The following is a 24,751-nucleotide window of genomic DNA, read 5'->3' as shown; positions in this document are numbered from 1 at the left end:
CAGTACAAGTGACCTACGACAGATGAGCTATGTCCACACTGGAAAGGCTCTGCGAGTACTAGTGTCTGGGCAGGCATCAGAGCAGCAGGCTCCACTGAGCGCAGTGTCTGGGGGGTGGGCTGGGAACCATGTCTATTGTCTGAAAGACAATGGCTCCCATGGGGCTTCTAAGCTGGTGGCCCCAACTACTGAGAGGGGTCTTTCCTCCTCACCCTCGAGCAGCAATTTGCAGAACAGGGGAAAAACATCCCCTGGGCTGCCGTGAGAACTCCTCCTGCTGAAGAAAAGTGCTCCGTGCTATCTTGCTGAATTCCCTGCCCTCTGTCCTTCTAAGCGAACCGGATGCCCAGTTTGGTCTTGGTCTGCAGTGGTCTTGGCTGCCGGATGTCCTCTTTAGCGTAAGAGCGCCCCCTGGTGGGCAGTGCTCTTCTTCACCGCAGACCTGACCCTAGGCTTCCAGACTTGGACCCCACTTAGATGGGAAATGTGACATTCACCTGGCAAGTTGCAAGACGCAATGCAACCAGCCTGCCCCACTTCGCGGTCCTTTGCCGCTTGCCCATTGCCACATCTCCTCGGTTGACAGCTGGGATGAAAGAGCACACGGGCACCGACCACCAGCCCTGCTTCCAACTACCCAATAAAAAGACTTGCCCAAGGTGTGCCTAGATAGGTTCAGTCGGTTAAGCGACTGCCTGCCACTCAGGTCATGATCCCAGGGTCCTGGGACTGTGTCCAGCATTGGGCTCCCTGCTCATGCTCTCTCTTGCTCTCTCGCTCTCTAAAAATAAATAAACATTAAAAAAAAAAAAGGACTTGACCAAGACGTTTATAATAATTTAATGAATGTTCCAAACACACCTTCACTGTGCTACAGGTGAATTTCATGATGATGGAAGCTGATGAACCACCCACCCAAGCAACCACATGATTTACTCACAGTTTCCAGACATCTGGATATCAACCAGAGAGATTCCGTAGGGTACAGCACGATCTCTCAGCCAGAGGCTCCTTAGGATTTTCACTTTCCTTCTTCCTCCTCCCACTGAGGACCTTCTCCAGGGTACGGAGGCTCAGGACAGGAGAAGGGGGTTGGGAGGGTCCCACTACACCAGTGGTGTTAACGTCACACTCTAGACCCAGTAAGACGCAGAGGCAGAGGCTGGGGGCAGGCCTGCTCGATAAATAAATAATTCCCGGAAACCACCGCAGGGCCCCAGTGGGCCCGGGACACTGAGCCGGGGGAGCCATCCCCGCCCCCACCGCCGCCTGGCCACAGCACGCTCGCTACGTGTTGCACACCAGCACATCTGCAAAGGGTCCCAGGAGGATCTTGTTGAAGATGCAGCGGACCCACACCAGGTAGGTGGTGAAGGGCTTGATGTTCTCGGTGAAGGTGTGGTTCTGCAGGGCCAGGATGTAAGGCACGTAAGTGTTCTCCCCCTGCTCCTGGAGCCACACCTCGTACTTCACCTCCCTCACCTTCAGGTACTTGAGGTTCCAGGGGATCTGCCAGGAGACGGTGAGGCGGGCCTCGGAGGCGCCCTGCACGGACGCCTGGCACCGCGCCTCCCGAACCTTGCCTGGGTAGAGGCCGACGGTCCACTTCTGCTTCCGCGGCCCAGGCCGGCCCTTCACCACACGCCGCACGGTTTGGATGAGGGACGGGATATCCACCTTGGTGTCCTGGTAGATGCGGAAGAGCCACTCGGGGTTCCGGCAACAGAGATGCCGCGGGACCTCACGGCTCTGGAGGATACGGGCCTGCTCAGCCCGGTCCAGGTGGGTGATGCCCCCCTGGTCCCAGGGCCGCTCAGGGTGCGTGACCGTGTTCTCTGGCATCGTGTTCCGCCAGGCTACGTACTGGAGGTCCATGCCGGGCAGCGTGGCCAGCGTCTTATAGGGGGTGTAGTGGTCCGGATTGACCGCATAGGGGAAGAGCTCGACCACAGTTGCCCCGCGGGGCAGGAAGAGGGCAGTGACCAGCTGGGCCCCGTGCATGCTGACCAGCATGGAGGCATTGCTGACCAGACGCACGACATCGGCGAAGGCATGGTCCTCCAGGGACACCGTCACCGTCTTCATCTGGAACTCCTGGGCCAGCGCCAGCAGCAGCTCTGCCTCATTCAGGATGAGTCTGTTCTGGGTGCGGCTGAAGACCAAAATGTACTCTTCGCCCAGGGGCGCCCCCGTGTGGCTCACATTCAGCTTTTCCATCATGAACCGGGCAAACTGCCGGATCTCATTGCCGGACACAAGGATGTTAGCCTTGGGGCCCTGGGGCTGGACGAAGCCGTACTGGTACCAGGTGGTGATCTTAGAGAGACCCACAAACGCGTGGGAGAAGCACAGCAGCCGGCCCAGCGCCTTCAGCTGCGTCCGCAGGAGCGGCTGCTTGGGACTGAGCAGCCTGTACAGGTCAAAATGGGCGCCCTCGCTCCAGCCCTCCATGAAGAAGAGCCGCGCCTCGTGCGCCAGCCCCGGGAACTGCCTCAGGGTGTAGAAGAGGGGCAGCAGGTCGTCGTGGAAGACGTGCATCAGGTTGTCAGGGTTGAAGCGGTTGGCGATGAGGGCCACGTCGGGCACGAACACGGGCTTGGGCATGAAGCGCAGGGCGGCGGCCGGCAGCTCCACGAAGTTGAAGTACTGGGTATTGTGGTCCTCCACGGTGGACAGGTCGAGCAGCGCCGGCTGGAAGCGCCGGGAGCCCAGGTTGGGCAGCATGACCGAGGCGTTGCCGTGGAAGAAGATGAACTCCTCGGCCTCGTTGGAGTAGCAGAGCCACTTGAAGCGGCACACACGGTCGGTGTGCGTGCGGCCGCTGCACACCATCTGCGTGCCGCCCTCCGCCAGGAGCTGCAGGGCCTTGGGGTAGTCGATCCTGGGCGCGGGGGCGGGCTCCGGGGCGGGGCGGCCGGCGACCAGCTCCTCCTCCAGCGCCGCCGCATGCTCGCGCAGCCGCACGTGCTTCCACAGCACCGCCGCCAGCACCGACACCAGGAGAGCGTTGAACACCGCCGACAGGTGCATCCTAACGCCACCGTGGGGCCCTAGCGCCAGCACAGCCTCCGGGCGGCGCCACAGGCCTGGCGGGTTCTACCCATCCCCGCGGGCACCCCTAGCGCCAGCACAAGCCTGCGGGAGACAAGGAAAGGGAAAGGTGTTGGCCCCATCTGTCCATCTGTCTGTCCGCAGCCACCTTGGGCTCCTGCCTGGCGCGGTGCCCGTTCTGTCCCCGCTTACCGCTTATTCTCGCCCTCCCTTCCCCACCGCTCCCGTGCGGGCAGTATACATCCCTGTGCCCTGCCTTGGGACTTGAACACATCACTTGCTTTGGCCAGTGAAATGTCAGCAGGAAAACATGATCAGAGGCTTGAAGAGAGCCTGTGTGACTGGCCGGGCCTCCTTCATACCTAGGACGTTGCCGAGGGGAGAACTGCGCAGCCGAACTTCCTGGTTCCAGGAGGAGCGACAGGAGTGCGGTGCGTTGCTGCTGCAGCCAAGCCCAGTCTAACCCAGCTGACCTCTGGGTGGCCAGTGACGACACGCAGACAGCTGGGCTGAGTGAGTGCTCATTGCTGGATGTCACTGAAACCCTGTGGCTGTTTGGTACGAGGCACTGCTAGGGGAAGAGCTAACCAATGGAGGATCCGTGACCCGAGGCCACAGGGGCCTGGCATTCCTGGTCCTGTGAGGTAAGGACTCTTCCTTACATGGGCGCAGAGGCCAGGCTGTACACCAGGAGCCCAGTGTCCCCTTCTTAGGACCCATGGCCCACAGGCCCAGGGGATGTGGGGGATCGTCTGCTCTTGCTTAAAGCTACTGTTTGGAATTCATGCCTGCTGCCTTTTAGAGTCCCACGAAAGGCTGGTAGATATTTGCCCCCTCCCTGGTCCAGGGAAGGGACTGTATCTGGACGGCACCATTGACACACAGGCCTGCAGAGAGGCCTGGCTGGGCTGGTGGCGTTTGCTCCATTTTCCTGCACTAGAAGGAAAGCTAACACTCTTGCTCTGAAGCCCAGGACTGCTCAGATTTGAGGGGTCTCACCCTGTGCCTCATAGGAGCTGCCCAGGGAACCCCTGGTGCCTGGCCAGCACTGCCCTGGGGTGGGACTGAAGCCACCCCTTTATTCCCTTGGGGCTAGCTTTGGACTCTTGGGGTCTTGTAACTTCTCTCTCCCTGCAATCACAAAAATCAAAGTGCAATCCTGCCCAGAGACAGGGGCTTAGGCTAGTTTCCCTCAGAAGCAGAATCGGAGACAAGGATTTGAGCCAAAATAGTTTGAGACATTATCCAAAGAAATCCCTGCAGGAGAGTGGGAGGGAGGAGTGACACCCATACAGGCACATTAATGAGCAGGTCACTATTCTGAAGAGGCCGGGCTATTCGCCTCCCTATTCCTCTCCGGCACTAGCTGAAGGCCGTTCCTGGGGGCACCATCTCTTCCAGCGACCGTCATCTAACGGTTCAGCATGCACACATTCATACATACACACATGTTATACTGCTCCGCCAAAACTTCACGAAGAATTACTCTGACCGGCTATAATGTAGTCCAGTGTTTCTAGTCCAGTATATTAAGTTTGTTCTAAAAAAGGTGGGGGGAGGGCATGTTCCTCTTAATTGATTTTACAACTTAACAGGGTTGGCCATTTGCTGTTTAAAAAAAAAAAGGTAAAATTATCATATGATCTCCCTGATATGAGGAAGTTGAGAGGCAACGTGGGGGGGGGGGTTGGAGGGGGGTAGGAAAGGAATAATGGAACAAGATGGGATCGGGAGGGAGACAAGCCATAAGAGACTCTTAATCTCACAAAACAAACTGAGGGTTGCCGGGGGGAGGGGGGAGGAGAGGGTGGTGGGATTATGGACATTGGGGAGGGTATGTGCTATGCTGAGTGAAGTGTGTAAACCTGGCGATTCACGGACCTGTACGCCTGGGGCTAATAATACTTTATATGTTAATAAAAATATATATAAAAATTTTTTTAAAAAAAGGTCTAGGGGCCCCTGGGTGGCTTAGTCAGTTAAGCATCTGACCCTTGATGTCAGCTCAGGTCATAAGGTCAAGGTCAAGCCCTGCATTGGGCTCCAAGCTGAGCATGGAGAAGATTCTCCCTCTCCCCCTAGCTGCCCCCCGGCCCCAGCACACGTGATCACTTGCTCTCTCTAAAACAAAAGCAAAAATAAAAACAGGTTTAGACCACAGATTCTCAAACCTGGCTGGTTCCTGAAATCCCCAGAGGCCCTTGCTAAAACCAGAAATTCGCAGGCAGGGATCCTGTAGGTTCTGACTCAGTAGGAGGTCTGGAGTACGGCTTGGGCATCTGCATATTTTGTTCCTCTGTTTCGTTTTCCCGTCTTCTTGCAGATAATCTGAATTCCATTTTTAGGTACAGTGTTTCTGAGTGTATTTCTCGGTGCAGATGTTCTAGTGGTTTCTTTAGGCACCATACAATGTATATGCAACTTAGCAGCGTCTACTGGTAGTGACAGTCTACCTCTTGATGGAGGACAGAGACCTGATCTCCATCTGGGCTCTTTTACCCTCCTCCCTTATAATATAATTATCTTCAATGTTTCCTCTACATGCATCAAACTTTGCGTCAGACAGTGCTCTCATTTTTGTTTCAACTGTCAAATGTAATCTCCTCAAGAAGGAAAGGAGAGTTCATTGTATTTACCCAATTTTTACTCTTCCTGTTCTTTCTTTGTCCCTGATGTTCCAGGTTTTCCTCTGTTATTACTTCTCCGGTGAACTTCCTTTGGTCATCATTTTAGGGAAATTTGCTGAGAGCAAATTCTCCCGGTGTTCCTTCAGGTGAAGAAATGTCTTGATTTCACCTTCTTTCCTACAGGATATTTTCACTGGGACAGAACTTGGGCGTGACAGTGCTTTCTCTCAGCACACAAACGCTTCGGCTGGGCAGCCTCCCTCCGGCCGCCATGTTTCTGAGGAATCTACCCTACGTGAAGCGCTCTTCCCCTGGACGTTGTACATCCTTCCTCTCGTGTGGCCCTGAAGAGTGTTCCTTCGTCTACTTTTCAGAAGCCTGGTCATCAGGCCTCCAGGTCCACGAATGCTAAATTTCAAAAAAGTATTGTCCTAGAGATGTCTAAGGCTCTGTTCAATTGGTTTTCCCAGGCTATTTTCTCATCACGGTTTAAACTGGGTAATTTCTACTGTTTGTTTTCATGTTTACCAGTTCTTTCTTCTGTCATCTCCATTCTTATACTGGGCCCACCAGTGATTTTTTTTTTTTTAATTTTGGTTAGTACATTCTTCAGTTCTCAAATCTCCATTTAGTTCCTTCTATCTTCTCTTTCTTTGCTGAGACTTATCCTGGAGCTTATATTAGGTTTTCCATTTCAGCAGGTTTTTGCAAGACCCATGCTGGTGGGGAAGGGAGAGTGCTGACTCTATCGTTGGGTAGGGGGAAATCCATGCTTCCTTGCTTGGACTCCAGCAAGAGCACTCTGGCAGGGAAAGTGAGAGATGCAGCATAACCACTGAGAAGGGGTGGAAATCTAGGCTCCTCAGCTGGCCTCAGTAGGGGTGCCTCATCACCACTGGGTGGGGGGGTCCAAGTCTAGGCTCCGGTGAAACCTCAAGGGGACTGTGGTGGCAGGGAAAGGGGTAAAAAGGGATCTTTTTACCTCTGGGTTGTGGTAAAAGTCCAGGCTTCTCATCCAGCCCCATGGGGGGGGGGGGGGGTAGGCGTGCTTTGCTAAAGATGGGAGGTACCTGGTTGGTTACTGCAAAGCAAGGATGGATGGATGTCTGTCTATTCAGCCTTTACTAAAGCTGGAAGGGAGGGGAGAAGCAGTTTTCCCTGGTGTTTTACAGGAATAGGGTACTATTGTCAAAAAGGCTGCTCCTCTTCCAGTCCTTTGATGAGAGACGTGAGCTTTCCCTGGGGCTTTTTCTGGTCTATGCTCACTGACATTTCTGGGTTGGTTTCTTTAGCACACAGTCTAGGATACACAGGAGGCAAAAAGAAAACCCAAGGAACTCACCACTGTGTTGCTCCACATTCTTCTCTCTACTTTTCGGTCCTCTCATGTTTTATACCTAATGTCCTGTGTTTTTAGTCCTGTATTTTAGTGTATGCCTGGATAGCGATATACGTGTCCACTCCATTTTGACCAGAGCCCAAAGTCTCATTGGTATCTGCTTTTTTACCAAGCTCCCAGGTGATTCTGGGGTACAGCCACATTTGAGAAAAACCAAGAAGAGACTCTTAACCAGAGAACAGGGCCATGAGTCCCCATAGCCCCCAAAGTCTTAACTCATTCCAGTATCAATTCAAAATTCTAAGTCCAAAGTCTCATCACCACGGGATATGATGAACTAGGGCTTCCTGGAACCTTGGGTACCTAGTGGCTTGCAGACCTGATTCTTGGAGGCTGCCAAGGCTGGTGGTAGGCAACAAGGACATGAGGCCAGGGTCTTGGGCCTCCATTTACCTCCAAACAAAACCAAGCGCCTTTAATTTCTTATATTTAGGGGTACTAGAGTGGGTTGAATAATGCCCCCCAAATTCATGTCTACCCAGAACCTGAGAATGTGATGTTATATGGAAAGAGGGTCTTTATGCATACAATTAGTTGAGGATTTTGAGATGATATCGTAATCTAAATGAGGCTCTAAATCTAATGAAAGTGTCTCTGTAAGAGGCAGAAAAAGACACCGAGGAACAGAGTAGATGGCCACATGAGGGCAAAGACAAGAGACTCACATGATGTAGCTATAAACCAATGACTGCTCGGGATTACCAGGAGCCACCAGACACTAAGAAGATGCAAGAAAGGATTCTCTCCCAGAGTTTTCAGAGGGGGCATGGCCCTGTCAATATCTTTATTTTAGACTTCTAGCCTCCAGAACTGTGCAAGAATAAATTTCTGGCCTTTTAAGCCACCACATCTAGGGTTAAATGTGTTGCAGCAGCCCTAGGAGACTCATAGGAGTGCCACAAAAATGTATTTGAAAATGGGGTTCTTCACTCGCAGGAAGGAATTCCCCTATTACTCAGGTTAACCACCACTAAGCAAGTCCTCATTTTAGAGAGGTGAAGAATTGGTCCCAAATCCCCCAGCAAGTCTGACGCAGCCAGGATTAAAAATGGAGGTGTCCTAATGAGCTGGTGAGCGCTGCCTCCTGAAGACGGGCTGGGGAGAGCCACTAGGCAGGTGCAGGCCTGGCTGAGCAGCTTCTGAGCTCAGGGTCTAGTGAAGGTAGACCCTCCTCGTGCAGCCCAGTCTCTCCGCTTCTCCATCCCGCCGCCTCCCTCTAGCCGGGCCACGTCTGATGTGGATGAGCTGCTCTGAAGCCCCTTGGGCACAGCTCTGCTCAGGAGGGCAGGCCCACAACATCCCCTGCAGCCTCCTCTGCCCAAGGAAACTCCTGTGGAGTCCTCCCCTCGCCAACGCTGCCACACCTTCTGCTAACTCTCCCTAGAACGGGGAAACGGGTAGTCCGCATGCCTTGGACTTAGGGCACCAACTCCATCTTACTCCCGTAAGTCTGACCGACTGGTTTGCTCTTCTGGAGACGCCCGATCACCAGGAGCTCTCACATCACACCCCAGACCAAGCTGGCTCTGAGTGCCCGCTGCATTACCGGTGGTCGGTAGTTCCTGGGAGAGGATGTGCGCTGTCTAGGAAAGTTTAAGGATAAAAGGCCAGAAGACTCGGGTTCAAACCCCAGCTCCCTGACTTTACTGTGTGGCCTTACTGAAGTCAAGTTCCCCATCAGCAAAGGTGAATGTGCAGCCCTCACTTTACAGGGTGGTGGAGAAGGTCAGAAATCAGGTGTTAGCTGAACCTCATGAGTACTGACAGCCGACTACTCCTGCAACTGCGTGCAACTGCGCACGATTAGGTTCAAACTAACGAGTGTCTAGCAGAGGGGAAAAGAAAAAAAATTGGGGCATCAGATGGTTAATGAAGGGCCACGGGGATGCTCGATGAAGTCTGGCATTTTAAAACCTTCTGGACATACTTGGCTGCCTTCATCTGACTTGAAGCAAAAGCTGACCGCCGCTGAGGCGGGACCTGTCACTTTTCATTATAGTCATTTGAAACAAAGCATTTTAAATCGAAGAAGATTCCTCCCAAAGATGGAGACCAAGACAAGATATGCTGCCACCTGTTGGCACCTTGGGTCAGACGGGCACCAGCTCTGCTCCTTGGGTTTCCAAGTCAGGTGTATTAATAAGTGACAGAGGGGAACATTCTTTCTACCCAGGCTTCCCACCCCTTCCCCCTGCCTAATAAAATTCTGGGTTTGGCTAGGAGCCAGACCTTTCCTTGATACCCACGAGGTGCAAACAAAGCCAAGATCTACCTCCCACCTCCAGAGGGCTGATCAGCAGAGAGCACGCTTCTGGAGCCAGTTACTGGCCCAGGGGAGGCCACTGCCGGAGTAGAACTGAACAGAGCAAAGTGGGAGGACTCACAGTCCATGTTCCATGTTCCCACCCACCGGAGAGGAAAGGAGGAGCTATCCCAGGGCTGCCGCCTGCCATCTGCTGACCAGCTGGACAGTGAAGCCAGGATGCCAAGGACAGCATGATGGAGGAGAGAAACAAAGACCCCACTGATGTCTCGGAGCCCTACACGCCTGGACTTCCTGCTGTGAGCTTTCCTGATTATGGAGCTCAGTTTTGGTTTCTCCAAACCAAGAAAACCTGAGAATGTCTTTACAGGGTGTTGTGCAGGAAGCAAACGCATGGGGGTCTGGCCTGTGCCTTCTGCTTCTGAGCTCTGCTCTAACCTAATGGGGTTACTTGGCATCAGTTTCCCCACGACCCTTCTGACTTGGGTAAACAAAGCCCTCCGAGAAACTCTTGTATTAGCAATTAGAAAACAAGCATATTCATTGTGGGCTCAAGTGGAGCTACAACTTTCCACACGGGTTCCATGGGGTAGGGAATGTGGGCTAAGGTAACCTTAGGGTCACAGCATAGGCAGTAGGTGGGGCTCTGGTGAGCCCTGCAGGCTTCCTCTGAGGAAGAAATGAGTCCTTCTGGTTTGGCCATTCCCTGGAGCTTTCAGAGGAACCACAAATGTCATCTCCAGGGTAGAAAGAAAGGAGGAGGTGGGGAGGGGGCATCCAAAGATGGAGGAGACCACACAGTCCGGTCTGGTTAGGTAGATGGTTCACACAGAGGAAAAGCAGAAGAGAGACTTGGAAAAATCAGCTAAGGCCCGAATGTCAATGGCCTTGATGCTAGGTCAAGAAATCTGAACTCTACCCTCTAGGCAAAGGGGAGCTACTGAAGGTCTCTGAGCAGAGTAGCGTGGATATGGGGGAGAACAAAGGTAGAAAACCCAGTGACAAGCTCCTAGCCTCGGTGTCTCTCCACTCCTATGGGAGAGAAGAAGGGGGTCCCCAGAGAGGGAGCTCTGCATGAAGTGGTACAAGGAGCATGCTCCCTATGGCAAGTCAAGTCCCGAAGTCTGCAGATGACTTATGTGAAATAAATTCCCGTGAATTCAAAGCTAATCCTTTAACAGAACTCCCACTTACCCAGTCCCATTGGGTCTTCTTGGCCTGCAGGGAAGAGGATAAAGTCACAGCTATCCTGAGAGCCCATGAACCCCATGTCCTTCACGCAGGTCTTCAAGGCCTTCACAGAACAAGAGCAGAGAACTTCTGGTCCAGCCCCAGAGTGACAGGAGAGGGTGCAGGCGGCTGCCTTCCTGACTGGGGTTTCCCTGTGTTCCCATCAGCCCTGTTAATCCCCAGGGGAAGGTCTTTGCAAGCCCAGAACCTAGAGCCAAGAAATGTGCTTAAACATCAGTGCTTCCCTGTCTTTTCAAACCTAAGGGCCCACTGATAAAAAAGAGAAACTCTTTTATGTTCCATAGCAACCTGTAAAGCCCAACATCCCCTTCCCCAAGCATGCCTCATTCATAAGAAATTTTCTGCAAGCTCCATCCCCAAGATTGAAAGATTTCATCAACCTTTACCTTCTGAAGTTGGTATTTTGTATCTATATCTACATATGTAAAATCATACACCGCATATACGTTTACAAAAACATGTGGCCCCCCCCCACCCTCACCCCATGGAATTCTCCAGGCAGCCCCAGCGAAGACCTACTTCGCTATTAGGTTGAATCACGGTACATTACTGATACCTGACCAATTCTGACCATGTCCCATGGTTCCACCACAGGCGCCAACTACCCTTAGTTGTACGTGGGTCCGTGGTACGGACTGCTCAGAAGGGAACACCTGCATCCTGAGTGTGACATGACCACAGCTGCGGGTTCTGACGAGAAACAAAAAGACACAGAAAGAAGCCCAGGGGTGGGGGGGAGGGAGAGTTCATTCATCCTCAAAGTCAAGAGAGGCCAGAAGGGCAGCGTGTCTCACTGGGAAGCTGGGGAGGCTACCCTGGAGACCTTAGCTCAGACCTGGGCCAGGGAACTGAGGAAGGACCCAGGCTGACGTGACAGGAGGAGTGTGAGCAGGAGGAAGAGCTGTGGGGGCGGGGGGAGTGAGGGGTGCACACACATACAGACAGCTCCTAGTTCTGACCCACGGGAGGGCCTGGGAGCAGGGACAGCATGCCTGGCATACAGGTCTTGCTTTCTAACATTGTCCCCTCTCAGGAACCAGGGCTCTGTGGAAAAATCACTGCTTCCATGGCTCAGGCGGGGAAAATACAAGAGTTGTTGGGAACATCTTGTACTGCCAGAATGTAAGTTCTCAAAAAATGATGAGGACATATCAAGAAGGCTCAGGAGCTAACCTGAAGGAGCTAAATTTGGGGCAATGTAATGAAATTAAAAAGCAATAGTTATGGATTATAACCCACAGAATAAAATAAGCATGCATGAGTCAATATTGATATCAGTAAATAAGGAAGAAGGAACAGATCTTTCTTACAGTAGAACTCCAATTAATACATGCAGAAGCAATGATGGAAACAGAAAATCACCATTTGGCAAGCATCACAGAAATAATGGCCTCGGGCAAGATCCACCACTGGATGCTAAAATTAGTGGGTGGAAGTATGAGAGCTAGGATATTTGCATCCTCTCAAACAATCTCTCTGGGAGATACATATCTGTTACAAAGGCAAAAACAGAAAGTTTATGGTATCAAAAAAAAAAAAAAAAGAAAGAAAGAAAAAAGAAAGGATAAAACTTCATGATACAGAGGCCTGGCAGACAGCCCCTGAACCAAGTAACTGATGTTAATATCACTGGGAACAATTTCCTGGCACCATGTACCCCTTGATATGGTGCCCTAAGAAGGGCACCTGACTTCTGTGATTTTCTTACCTGAAATAAACAACCTCAATCTGTATGTCCAAAAGGGGAAACGGGGTCTAGCTCCCCTGCTAGCTCTGAATACGGTGTATAGAGAAGTTAGTAGAGAAAACATTAAACCCAAATAGAAGGACATTCTACAAATTACCTGACCAGGGCTCTTCAAGAGTTAAGGTCGCAGAAGACCAGGAATGACTGAGAAGCTGTCCTAGACAGAAGAAGTCTAAGGAGACACAACAACGAAACATAATGTGGCAATTTGGACCCAGAAAAGGACGTCAGTGTATAACTGGCAGAATCTGAGTAAGGTCTGTGGTTTAGGTAGTGGTGCTGTGTTAATTTCCTGCTTTTGATCATGGCACTGTGGTTATGTAAGATTTAACATCAGGGGAAGCTGAGTGAAGCATTTATGGTAACTTTTCTGTCAGTCTCAAATTATTTTAAAATAAAAAGTCACAACAAATTAAATAAGGGGCGCCTGAGCAGCTCAGTTAAGTGTCTGACTCTTGATTTCAGCTCAAGTCCTGACCTGATCTAGGGGTCCTGGGATGGAGCCCTGCGTTGAGCTCTCTGCTCAGCAGGGAGTCTGCTTCTCCCTCTCCCCCGGCTTCTCCCCTGCCAGCCCTACTCAACCCTGCTTGTACTCTGTCTCGCCCTCTCTCAGATACGTAAAATCTTAAAAAAAATTTAGATAACTTAAGAAAGAAGAGAACATAAGAGTGGTTATAGGTAAAATGACACATATGTGGTTTGTCCTAAGATACTCTAGCAATGGGGCTCCTGGCTGGCGCAGTCAGAAGAGCATGCGACTCTTGATCTTAGGGTGGTGAGTTCAAGCCCTGCATTATGTTAGGCACGGAGCCTACTTAAAATAAATAAATAAATAAATAAGAAAATGAAATAAAGATACTTTAGCAAAAAAAGTATGGAGACAGATGGAACAAGACAGTAGCAAATAGATCACTGTGAAAAATGGTGATGGGGGCCTTTCTAAGATCCTTTCTTGTGTCTGTTTAATGTTTTCCATAATAAAAAGTCAAAAAGTTAAGGATAAAGAGGCAAACAAATCCCTATTTACAAATGGCAGAATTCCAGAGAGTGGCTGAGTAATAAATGAATATTTATACAATATAAGATAAGTGGCCCTCCCTGGAGAGATGAGAGGCAGACGAGCAGGGCCTGAGCAGACGCGTGTTCTGCTCCCATCACTGACGGAAACGCTTCCAGCAGCAGCTAAAGGCACAACAGCCACATCCAGGGGACCTCAAAGAGCAAGACCTGCAGGGAAATGAGGAAAAGGGAGAGGAAAGACCAGACTCTGACCTGAGTGGGCACCTCTCTGGTGAGCATTCTGCCACCTGCCCCTCTCCCAGGCCTCCCTGTGCTGGAACGTCAGCTTGGCCGCAGGCAGGTGAGGGTGTGGTGTGGGGCACAGCAGGAAGGAGCCGGGCCTCTCCTCTGGACCTGGGGGGCTCTGTGTGCAGTAGCCAATTCCAGGCAAGCTCGGAGTAGAGCTGGGGTGTGGGGGAGTTGGAGCCAAGCTTACGGAACACAGGAAACATGGGGCTGGGGCACTGTGGGGCAACTAGGCAACCAGGCAGAGGCCAGCCTTTGAGTCTGAGCCTGGGGAGTTGGGGGATGGGGGGCACTGTTTCTAGTTAGACGCTAAGTTACCAACCCCTCCTCAGGACAGCCAGAAGAATGCGGACAGAAAGCAGGACAAATACAGACCGGCTCACAGGGCCCTTGAGGTTCTCAAGTTGCCTTCCAACGGGGAAAATGGGAAGGGAATTTTTCTGGGGATGGACAGAGCATTTCGCTAGAAATCGTGTGGTGGCTGGAGCATGGGGCCCAGAGGAGGGACCGCCTGGGTTTCTAACTTTACCATGTACAAGCCAGGCAGCCTGAACCAACATCCAGTGGGAACAGTTACCCCTCCCACGGAACAGCTGAATCACTTACAAGACTGCACGTTAACTCTCCTGGTATTGAAATATAAGTGTGTAGTGTGTGAGTGAATGAATGAATGAATGAATACCCCATTCCCATGCTGTCCAGAATGGAGAGTTCCGAGGCATGTTCTACACTGGCTCCAGAGCTCCCTAACAGACAGGTGACTGCCCGGAGTGGGCACTGGCCTGATGCATGCCCCCTCCTCCCCGTCCCTGGTCTCAGTTCTTCAGTCCCTTAATCATGTCTGTTAGGAAGGAGTGCTAATAATCTCCTGTACTTACATCTCTGTCTCAGGTTTTACTTCTGGAGGAACGTGAACTAACATAGTCATAACTGTATTTTGCCACGTGGAGACAGATGAAAAACCACCTTGCATTTTCCCCTGCCATGAAGTAGCCAAAGTGCAGCAGGAAAAAGCCAACAGGTACTTGGGCCACCAGTGGTTATTATAAAGTCCTTTCAGTCTGTTTCCCGTACTCCCCCTTCCCCTGACCCCAGCTGCACTGTAGCAGCTGTGGAAGCCGGCAGAGCTCAAAGATCAGGCAAAACGTTCAGAAGAGTTTTCAAAAGATACGGATGGAGGCAAAGAGCTCATTACTCAGACCGCCAGCACTGAAGAAGATGAAAGTGCCTTTTCCATCACCATTTCAAAATGTTTCTGGATAATAAACTCTAGGAGGAAGTTCAAAATGGTGAAGAATAATTGGGCCACGTTGCTTCCTGGACAATGGGTCCCATGATGTCCCCTTTCTCCAGGCCAATTTTCAGTGCTCCTGGAGAGGCCACCAGTCTTGGTGACAACACCAAACTGGTAGGGAGATGGGGGTGGTAGGGAGATGGGGGTAGGGAGATGGGGGTGTTGAGGGAGAACTCGGGTCGCCATTCCTGGCCTGGGAGACTAGAAGAAACACTCAGAAGTGTCCTGCAGAAGGCAGGATGCAGCCTGTCTGGCTGACAGGATGGCTGTGTCCAGTCCTGAGGTCTGACCTACTGTTTAGTGCCTCTCCATGCACTTGAAGGACCCAACAACCTCGGGCCTTGTGTGCTTGTTTTTCCTTTAGAAAGCAGAGAAAATGAAACTTGGAAAAACCATCGCTGCCCACGACCCCTCTCGCTCCTGCCCTGAGTGGACATGACGAGGCTTCTCCATCACCCCGGGATCCCCAGCTGGACGCCCTGTGGTGTGCCTCCTGTTGCAACGTCCTACCTGCACTTGGAACGGATCCCCAGATGGCTGCCAACTATCATATAGAAGCCCGCTCTGACCTCCAGACATATAATAAAGACCATGCAGAATAAAAATCCACTGCCCATGCAAACGGGCACCCCAACGCAAGCCAACTTCTCTTTAAACTTATCTTCCTAGAAGAAGAGACGGGTCGTTCTCCTGTCCCAGATTCTCCTAAGTCCTGTCTGCCGTCTGAGAGGATACAACTCTTCCACACAAGGCACAAGGCTGCTGGAAAAGGAAGGGCAGAATCTCTGCTGCCTCCTCGAGTAAAGTCCCTGCCGGGAGGCAGAGGAAGAGCCATCCTGGCTGGGGTGGGGCTGCGGGGAGGGGGAAGGAAACAAACCAAAGGCCAACCCAAACCTTGATTCTACTCCTCAACAGAAATGACCTCGGTGGCACCTTTTCCAATTGTGTGGCCGAAGCCTGATTGTTAACCTGTGTTCTTTGGAAATAAACTTGTTACGCGGACAAGGCAGTCCCTGTTGGACTCTGAAGGTTCTGCACCAACAGCCTGGATGGCGCTGTTTCCAGCAGGCCTACTCCCTGGCACGGAGGCCCCGAGGAGGGTATTATGCACCAGACCACCCTTGTCTCAAATTACCTGTCAATCACTCTGCCCCAGCCGAAGCCTGGTCGGGTGCAGTGGGCCCCCCAGGAAGAGTAAGGAGCAGGAAGAGAAGGCAGCGAAGGCCGCACATGTTCACACAGAGCAAGGCTCTGGGGCAACACAGGGACAGGGCACTGGCTCTGAGCTCCCATCTTCTGGCAGACTCAAGCTCTGAAGAGATCCCCAAAGGAAACTCCTCCTGGAACATGTGCCGAGGCCCGGATCCCTGGCCCGCAGTGGAAAGCTGTGGCCTGGAGTCATTCGTGGCGAAGGTTCTTAGACTCCTTCCTTCATTCTCTCAAAAACAGGCTTTGTGGGGCACCTGTGGCTCAGTGGGTTAAGCCTCTGCCTTTGGCTCAGGTCATGATCCCAGGGTCCTGGGATCGCAGAGAGCCTGCTTCCCACCCTCTCTCTCTGCCTGCCTCTCTGCCTACTTGTGATCTCTCTCTGTCAAATAAATAAATAAATCATCTTAAAAAAAAAAAAAAAACAGGCTTTGCTCAGATGTGGACAGGCATGACGTGGAACTTAGTTAATGACCAATAGGGCAGAGTCACTGACCAAGCAAGAGGGATGCCACTGCCCCCCCACCCCACCCACCCCCCTAGCCCCGCCCCCACACAGGCACTCGGCCCTCCTTCGCTTCCTGCAGACTCTGCCTGAGCGAAGGTACCAGGTACCGCCAGGGAGAGATGATCTGTATGCATCTCTGTCAGTCGTATGTATATTTATTCATGAACCTCAGTCCAAAGTCTTGACAGGACATGAAGAGAATGGGGGAGTGAGGCTTTGTATCAGCCCAAATTAAAGTATATGCAAAAGACACAAACATGAAAAAAAAATGTCCTCAAGGCCCCCACTGTGGCCGAGGGGATCAAGAGACTGTTGTTCAAACCAGATGGGCCACAGCTGCTGCGGCAGAAGGGCATGTGTGCTTCCTTGCCGGGGCCGGGGTGGGGCGTCACCGCAGGACACCCTCCTCCCGGCCCAGGAACATCTGGGAAGCCTGGGATGCACTGTGCGCACACCACAGGCCTTCCTGGTTCAGTGGGGCCGACCCGACTCCTCGTCTGATCACCCCCTGCATCATCCCAATGCACGGTCACCTAGCCTTACCTAAAAATCCCTGCCTCCACCGGTCTTGCCCGAAGGGCTCCCAAGAGAAGGAGCACTGTCAGGTGGGTAACAGGAGGATCTGCTTAGGAAGCCAGAAAGGCCTGGCTGATCTCCCACCCACGTCAGCCCACCCAGTCTGGGCTAAGTGCAGGCATTAGGGCACACAAGATTGCCGCGGAGATTTCAACCCTCTTCCCTGATGGTCATGGCCAAGAATTCTTCCCAGGCCACCCGGCTCACACTCACCTTCCTTCAGACCCTAGGTATGAAGCCGTTTTAACACCTCAAGCCTCAATACCCTTATCTATTAAATGGGAATAATAACCTCCATAGGGTGCTGTGAGAATGGGGTAATACATGGAAAGTACCTGAATAGGCCTCAAAACACATCCGCTTTCAGAATCACATTTCATCAGGTTCCTCAAATTAACCATGAATGACACACAGGTACCAGGCCAGCTATACAGCCCCAAATTATTCCTAAAGGGACTGAACCCCCGTAATGGCTTTGGGGTACATTCATCATCCCTCCCAGTTTCGCTCAGTCTTCCTAATGACTTGCCTCCCTTCCCCTGGGAAGAGAGCCTACAAGCAGCCAGGCCCCAGCATGAAATTAACCACTTCAGCCATGGCCATCTTCAAGACTGTATGTCGGCAGTGTACCAGAAACCGTTGTACATCTCATTTCATCCTCAAGCCAACCCTAAGGGGCTAGCCTAGCGCTGTCACGAATTCCCCATCTGCACATCAGGACACAGAGGCCAGGTGGAGCCAAGTACATGAGTCCCAGGGGCCTCAGGTTGTATGGAGTGAAGTCCGGATTTGAACACCGAGCATGTCAACAGCCCAGGCACCATCTGGCCCTCATCTCCCCGGCCTGCCAGGGCACAGAAACTCAGCGAATGCAATTATCACCGCCTTTATTGTTCTCTGCCTTCTCTACGTTGGGCACCAGATTTTAGGACCCAGCTGGTGTGGGGCACAGAGCACGTAGTGACTCAGCCACAAGAAGCGTGACAAAGCACAGTGAGAAGGCAGCCATCTGCAAACCAAGAAGAGGGGCCTCGGGAGAATGCACACCTGCCAGCACCTCGAGCTCGGATTTCTGTCCTCCAGACCCAGGAGACATAAATGTCGGCTGCTTGTCACCCCAGCGGCGGCTTGTTGATATGGCAGCCAGAGCTGGCCGAGACGAGGAGGTAGCACCAGGCCACTCTCCTGCCAGGACTTCCTCAGCTTGAGCTTTCATCTGGGCGTCTGGCCTCCCAGTCCCAGGGCCAACGCCCTGCTTCGCTCGCCCCATGGGCTCTTGGCTCCAGTGAGTGTGGGAGTTTGTGCCTCCTCCCCTAGCCTAGAACTCCTGGAGCATTTATGCCTTCTCAGACCCCAAGGCTCTAATACCTGGCTTTTCAGGGCCTAGGTCTGGAGCTGGCCAGAGCCCCCCAGAAGTGGACCCTGCACCCAGCGCTGGGTGACCAGCCACAGAAGATGAGGCACCGTGGCTGGCAGCCTCTCGTCCAGCTGCCCGGCTGTGCCTGCGGGTGTGGCAGCACCATGGACACCTGCGTCCAGCGCTTCTTGGAATGGAGGGGTTCCTAGAAAGGAGGGAGCACTAAGGCCATGGGGTCCTAATAATATCTGGCTGCTCCAGGAGCTGAGTGAAGCAGTTTTCAGGGGCAAATTGGCAGCACCCTTCTATCTGCTTCAGTTTCTAAAGAGCCTTTTTTTTTTTTTTAATCTCTTGTTTCTTTCTTTTTTCCCTTTCCTTTGAATATAACCTGACACAGGCCTTCCTGATAATTGCAATAATAACGGTAATAGAGGCAATTCGGCAGACCAAAGGCTCCAGCCTCTCCATGATGCTTGGCTCATGGCTGAGTACCCAGTGTCCAGCCTGGAAGGGGCCCTCTGTTATGCTTTCAAAATGGAGAAAAGAGAGAACCCTTAGCATTAAGATCGTACTGACGGTAAGCTACCAATGGCAGTGAAAGGTCTGATTGTCTGACAGAGGTCGGGCCCTGCACAGGCAGCAGTGAGGACATGGGAAGCCAGACAAAAATGGAAGGATCCATCACTGTCCTGGCTAGCTCAGGAAAAGAGGGTGTTGGCTTCTGGGCAGGGGGTGGCAGTTAATGCTACCACCAGCTTCCTTTATTGAGCACCTACTGTGTACCAGGCACCATCCTATGCCCCTTTCCTGCCCCTTGTCCACTAAGGCTCACAAAAGCCCTCCAATGTAGGTACTAGGATTAGCTTTGTTTTCTTTTAATATGAAAAAAAACAAAGTTTAATGAGATTAAGATGCTTGCTCCAGGTCTTACAGCTCAAGCAGGGGCCCCAGGATACAAACCTATGTCTGACTACCAGGGGTCTCATTCACCATGCTTCAGACTCGGCAGTAGAGTCAGTGACAGAGAAGCAAGGCAGACGTCAAGGCAATGAGTTTTTGTCACTCAAGGGCAGAGCAGGTGTGGATGACTGCAGAAACGCAGACCCACAGGCTCACCACTGTAACTTAGCAACCCACTGCTTCCTTGTGTAATTCCTCCCCACTGGGCCAGGCAGAGACACCCACGGTGGCAGGCAGCTCAAGGGAGCTGTGGCCATTCTCTTGCCCCGAGGAAAGTCTGGGTAACATAGGGGGGTGATAATTATCCCACCTGCCCCGGTGCTGGGCTGAGAGGGTTAATCCACCAATTTAAAGTGACAAAACCTTCTATTTTTAGAGCTAAAAGAGCCCTTAGAAATGATCTGCTCCATCTCTTTACTTTATAAAAGAGGTTGAGGGAGGCAGCGGCCAGGACGGCTGAGCTCTCAAAGGCGGCCAAGATTAAAACAGCAGGTGCTCTCAGTCCAGAGCTCCTTGTCCTCACACCCATGGCTCCTGGGTGGCCCTCCTCCCAAAGGCAGAGATCAGGCCCAGAGAAGAACTCTTCCTAGCCCTTAAACAAGATCACTTCTTCTCAGAATCAAGCTCTCCAGGCCTCACCCAGATGGCGCCCTTCACCAGCCCTGCGGTCCAGGGGTCACAGGGCCGCACTTCTTCCTAAGACCTCATCCCCCAGGCTCACTCAGTGGATGCGGCCTCCAGCCTCATCCAACCTCAGACATGGAGAGGAAGCACAAGCAGCCAGACTGTAGGGTCCCCACCTTGAAGACCCCCTGCTGCGATGCTAGAGGCTGCCCTCTGGCCCCCCGGCCCCGCCCCCACCCCTCCGGTCACAGCCAGGCCTCAAGGACTGGGAGGACCACAGGCTGCAGAGAAGTACGTGGCACTGGTTCTCCAGCTGAAAGGCCAGAAGTGAGCTCCTGTCCCGGCACTTAGCAGCTGCATGATCCTAGACCAATTCTTCTTCTTCTTCTTCTTTTTTTTTTTTTGACAGACAAAAAGTTGTGCATAATTAACGTGTAAAACTTGATGTTCAGAAGCAGGTATACACCTGTGAAACTATCACCATAATCTATGCCATAAACCTGTCCATCACCTCCAAAAGTTTCCTCCCACCCTCTTATTATTTTTTTGCGATAAAAATATTTAACATAAGATCTACCATCTTAGCAAATTCTAGAGTATAATAGTACAGTCATGTGAACCACAGGCACTAAGCTGTACAGTAGGTCTCTGGGACATGGTCGTCTTGTATACCTGAAACTTTATCGCCTTGACTAATGCCTCCCTGTTCCCCCTCATCCCAGTCCCTGGCAACCACCATTCCACTCTCTGCTTCCATGAGTCCGGCTATTTTAGATTCAACCCATAAGTGATAGCATGTATTATTTGTCTTTCTGTGTCTGCCTGGGCTAATTCTTAACCCTTGCAAGTCTCCTTTTCCTGGTGTGAAAAACCAACACAATTATACCTATTTTATAGGCAAAATAATGCCTATAGTATTTATAGTATTATTATTATCATAATAACGGTCTACCACCCATTCAGTGGCTCTTACTCTATGCCAGAAACAGTGCTAGGTGCTTTAGATGAACAACCTCATTTATTCCCTCCTACAAATCTAAAATAAGTGCTATCGATTTCATCCCACATTGGTGGAAGTACATGCATAGTTGTTAAGTGAATCGCCCAACATCACATAGCTATGAAGTGGTGGGGCTGGGATTCGAACCCAAGTCTCACTCCAAAGCCTATGCTGACATTTGTGGGCTATGCCTTTCATGTTCATTATTTTACCCAATTTAAAAACACCTACCAGGGGCACGTGGGTGGCTCAGTGGGTTAAGCCTCTGCCTTCAGCTCAGGTCATGATCTCAGGGTCCTGGGATCAAGCCCCGCATCAGGCTCTCTGCTCAGCAGGGAGCCTGCTTCCCCCCCCCCCTCTGCCTGCCTCTCTGCCTACTTGTGATCTCTGTCAGATAAATAAATAAAATCTTTAAAAAAAAAAAAAACACCTATCAGGTGTTAGGCAGGTCCTGGGGGAGAGTACCCATTGACAACCAAACTAAGAGTGCCGCAGACCCTTGGGGAATGGAACACTTGATAATTTAATTTTCCAATTAGCTCCATATGCACTAGAAGCCTTTGTTTGTTGCTCCATATTTTCTAAAGCCTGGCGCAGAGCAAGAACTTGCCAACCAGAAGGAAAGTTTGGACACTGCTGCAGCTGCTCTGTCACTGACACTTCCAGGCCACAGGATGCTCGTGTGGCCACAGGGCGGTCTGGGGGAACTCTGTCACCAGCACCCCATCCTCCTCTTTGCTGAAGATCTCCACTCTGTGCCTCTCCTCACCCTCCTGGGGCCCAAGGCTGGCCATCTCTGGGGAAAACGGGACCCGTGTTCTTTCCTGGCTCTAGCACTAACTGGGACTCAGACGCCTCCTCTGTAATGTGAAAAGGATGAACTGGAAGATCTCCAAGATCCATGAGAGGCAGAGAGAGCACCTAGTTCCAGTAAAAAGACGACCTGGGTTCCAGCCGCACCTCTAACATTTGCTGTCTCAGCAACCACAAGTGCTACCATCTGCTGCACATCCACTGTGTACCAACACTGGGCTGAGGACTTGCACAGCATTATCTCATGTAATCTTCACAGCAAGCCTGTCATGAAGGTACTTTCATCCCCATTTTGCAGAGGAAGAAACAGAGGCTCAGAAAGGGTAAGTAACTTGCTCAAGGGCACTTATTAGCTCAAGCTAATAAATGAGAGCCAAGATTTGAATGCCCAGCACATGTAACAGTAAACATTTGGTGAATAAACTCTGTTCTGTCTGTGTTCTTAGCCACTAAGTCCTATCAAGCTCACCCCCCGTAACCTTTCCTGTGCTGGGCCTTGCTTCCCCCAAGAGTAGTCTCTGAGAGTAAGTAAGCAGACCCTAGTCGCCCACCACCAGATGCAGGGCTCTGGCCTGAGGACCCTAGATCTTACTTAGCAGAGGATTCTCATCTGTGACCAGGAGATGGGGTCTACCCACATGCAAGGGGTCAGGAGTCCAACTGGGTCCCTCCAAAGGCTACCCTGGCACTGTCAAGCAAGTCATGGCAGGCTCTTATCACCGGGCGCTTATCACCCCAAAGAGCCCAGGGATCAGCCCGCAGGCCTGCCCAGGTACTGCCTTCCAAGGGAGCTCCAGGGTCCCAAGACCCCTCCGCGCACGTCGCTGGCTCCCAGCCAACTGCGCTATTCCACTCCCAAGCTGAAGGGCGTGAGGACCTGCTGCCAGTGCCAGCCAAGGGCTAAGGGATTCAACGAGCGCGCCTGGGGGTCGCCGCCCGGACCCCGCGGCAGCGGGACCCCGAGGGTCCACCTATCCTCACCCCCGCCCCCATCCCGCTCCTCTGTCAGTCCGCATCACCCGTCACTTCTTGGTTCGGCAAACTTCCCTGGGCTCCTCTTTACCCCAGGGCCCGGCGCTCCAGCTGACCCTCCCGCGGGAGGTCCGGGGCCGATCCCTCAACTCCAAGCCCGGGGTGTCGCGGAGCCCTGGCTAGCCCCCAGCGCGCGTCTCACCTGCACCCCGCAGGCCGGGCTCCGCTGGGCTCAAGCGTCCAGGTGGGCCCTCGGCGGACCCGGCTTTGGCCCAAACAGCTGCCGCCGCCTCCTCCCGTTCCCGCTACAAGACCGGGAGGCCCAGGCATGGAGGGCAGGTCCCGAGGCGCCGTCCCGTCCGCGGCCGCCGGGCTCGCGGGTGCCCGCCGTGCGCCTGCTCGGCTGGCGAGCCCGGCGCGGCAGCCTTTGCAAGAGCGCACGCCTGCGGACTCAGTGGCCCCAACCCTAGGCCAGAACCACCCCCTTGTCTAGCGGGATTCTGGGAATTGTAGTTTGTCTCCGAGAACACCCCACCGCTTCAACCCACGGAATCCTGGAAGTTGTAGTCTCTTCCCATGAGAGTCACAGTTTTACTTGGTGTTAGATTTTTACAATTATAGAAGTCCTGATAATAAATGTAAATTCAAGTCAGATATCATAAATAAAAATACACCACATATTTTTAAAAATATCTATGACTACAAAAAAAAATATCTATGACTACAAATACAAATATAAATACAAAAGCCCTATCCAGTTCCCCATCCCATCCCATACCGTTCAGACCTTCCTAAAAGGGCAAACATTCCCAACTCTTATGGCTGCTGCATAAGAGTGGCGCCCACTCTGAAAATACATATATGACCCTATTTCTGGATTTATGATTTTTTTTTAACTAGGCTTTTTACTAGGATAGAGGAGAATTTAACTCATTTAAATATGTTCACCAACCATTACTACCTGCACCCCCACTGAGGTATGAGACATTTCTTTTTTTCTTTCTCCAAATTTTTATTTAAATTCTAGTTAGTTAACGTACAGTGTAATAATATACAGTGTAATACAGCTTCAGGAGTAGAATTTAGAGATACATCTCTTACATACAACACCCAGTGCTCATTACAAGTGTCCTCCTTGATACCTGACACCTATTTAACCCATCTCCCCACCCAACCCCCTGAGTCCTGCTCAGTTTATTCTTTATAGTTCTGTTTGTTGGTTTGCCTTTTTTTTTAATATTTAAGTTTTTGTTTTTTGATTTGATAGACAGAGATCACAAGTAGGCAGAGAGAGAGGGGGAAGCAGGCTCCCTGCCAAGCAGAAAGCCCAAAGCGGGGCTGGATCCCAGGACCCTGGGATCATGACCTGAGCCGAAGGCAGAGTCTTTAACCCACCGAGCCACCCAGGTGCCCCTTGGTTTGCCTCTCTTTTTCGCTTCCATGTTTATCTGTTTTGTTTCTTAAATTCCACATATGAGTGAAATCATTTGGTATTTGTCTTTCTCTGACTGACACTTTGCTTAGCATAATACTTTCTAGTTCCAGCCACATCACTGCAAAAGACAAGATTTCCTTCTTCGTTATGGCTGAGCAACATTTTATACACACACACACACACACACACACACACACACACACACATGTCTTCTTTATCCATTCATCAGTTGATGGACATTTGGGTTTTTTCAAAACATAATTTGGCTATTGTTAAACTTGCTATAAATAAGCATTAGGATGTAACTTCAAACTTGCTATAAATAAGCATTAGGGTGTAACTTCAAATCAGTTTTTGTTTTTT

At 51.6% G+C, this 24,751-nt stretch overlaps 1 protein-coding gene across 1 annotated transcript; it reads right to left on the bottom strand.

Annotated features, from left to right (window-relative positions):
• Positions 1–824: 824 nt before the first annotated feature.
• Positions 825–23,395, bottom strand: POMGNT2 (protein O-linked mannose N-acetylglucosaminyltransferase 2 (beta 1,4-)). The gene is made up of 2 exons (XM_046001412.1): positions 23,156–23,395; positions 825–3,135 (listed from the first exon to the last, which is right to left on the bottom strand). The coding sequence occupies exon 2, from the start codon at positions 3,028–3,030 to the stop codon at positions 1,288–1,290; it is 1,743 nt and encodes a 580-aa protein (XP_045857368.1). The 5' UTR covers positions 3,031–3,135; positions 23,156–23,395; the 3' UTR covers positions 825–1,287.
• Positions 23,396–24,751: the final 1,356 nt, after the last annotated feature.

Source organism: Meles meles, chromosome 4, assembly GCF_922984935.1.
Source record: "Meles meles chromosome 4, mMelMel3.1 paternal haplotype, whole genome shotgun sequence".
In the NCBI taxonomy this organism is placed as follows: Eukaryota; Metazoa; Chordata; class Mammalia; order Carnivora; family Mustelidae; genus Meles; species Meles meles.
This window is presented reverse-complemented; position numbering and strand designations above follow the sequence as displayed.

Bases quoted from the DNA above. Each gene is read 5' to 3' on its own strand.
- POMGNT2 (XM_046001412.1), bottom strand. From the start codon at position 3,030: ATGCACCTGTCGGCGGTGTTCAACGCTCTCCTGGTGTCGGTGCTGGCG.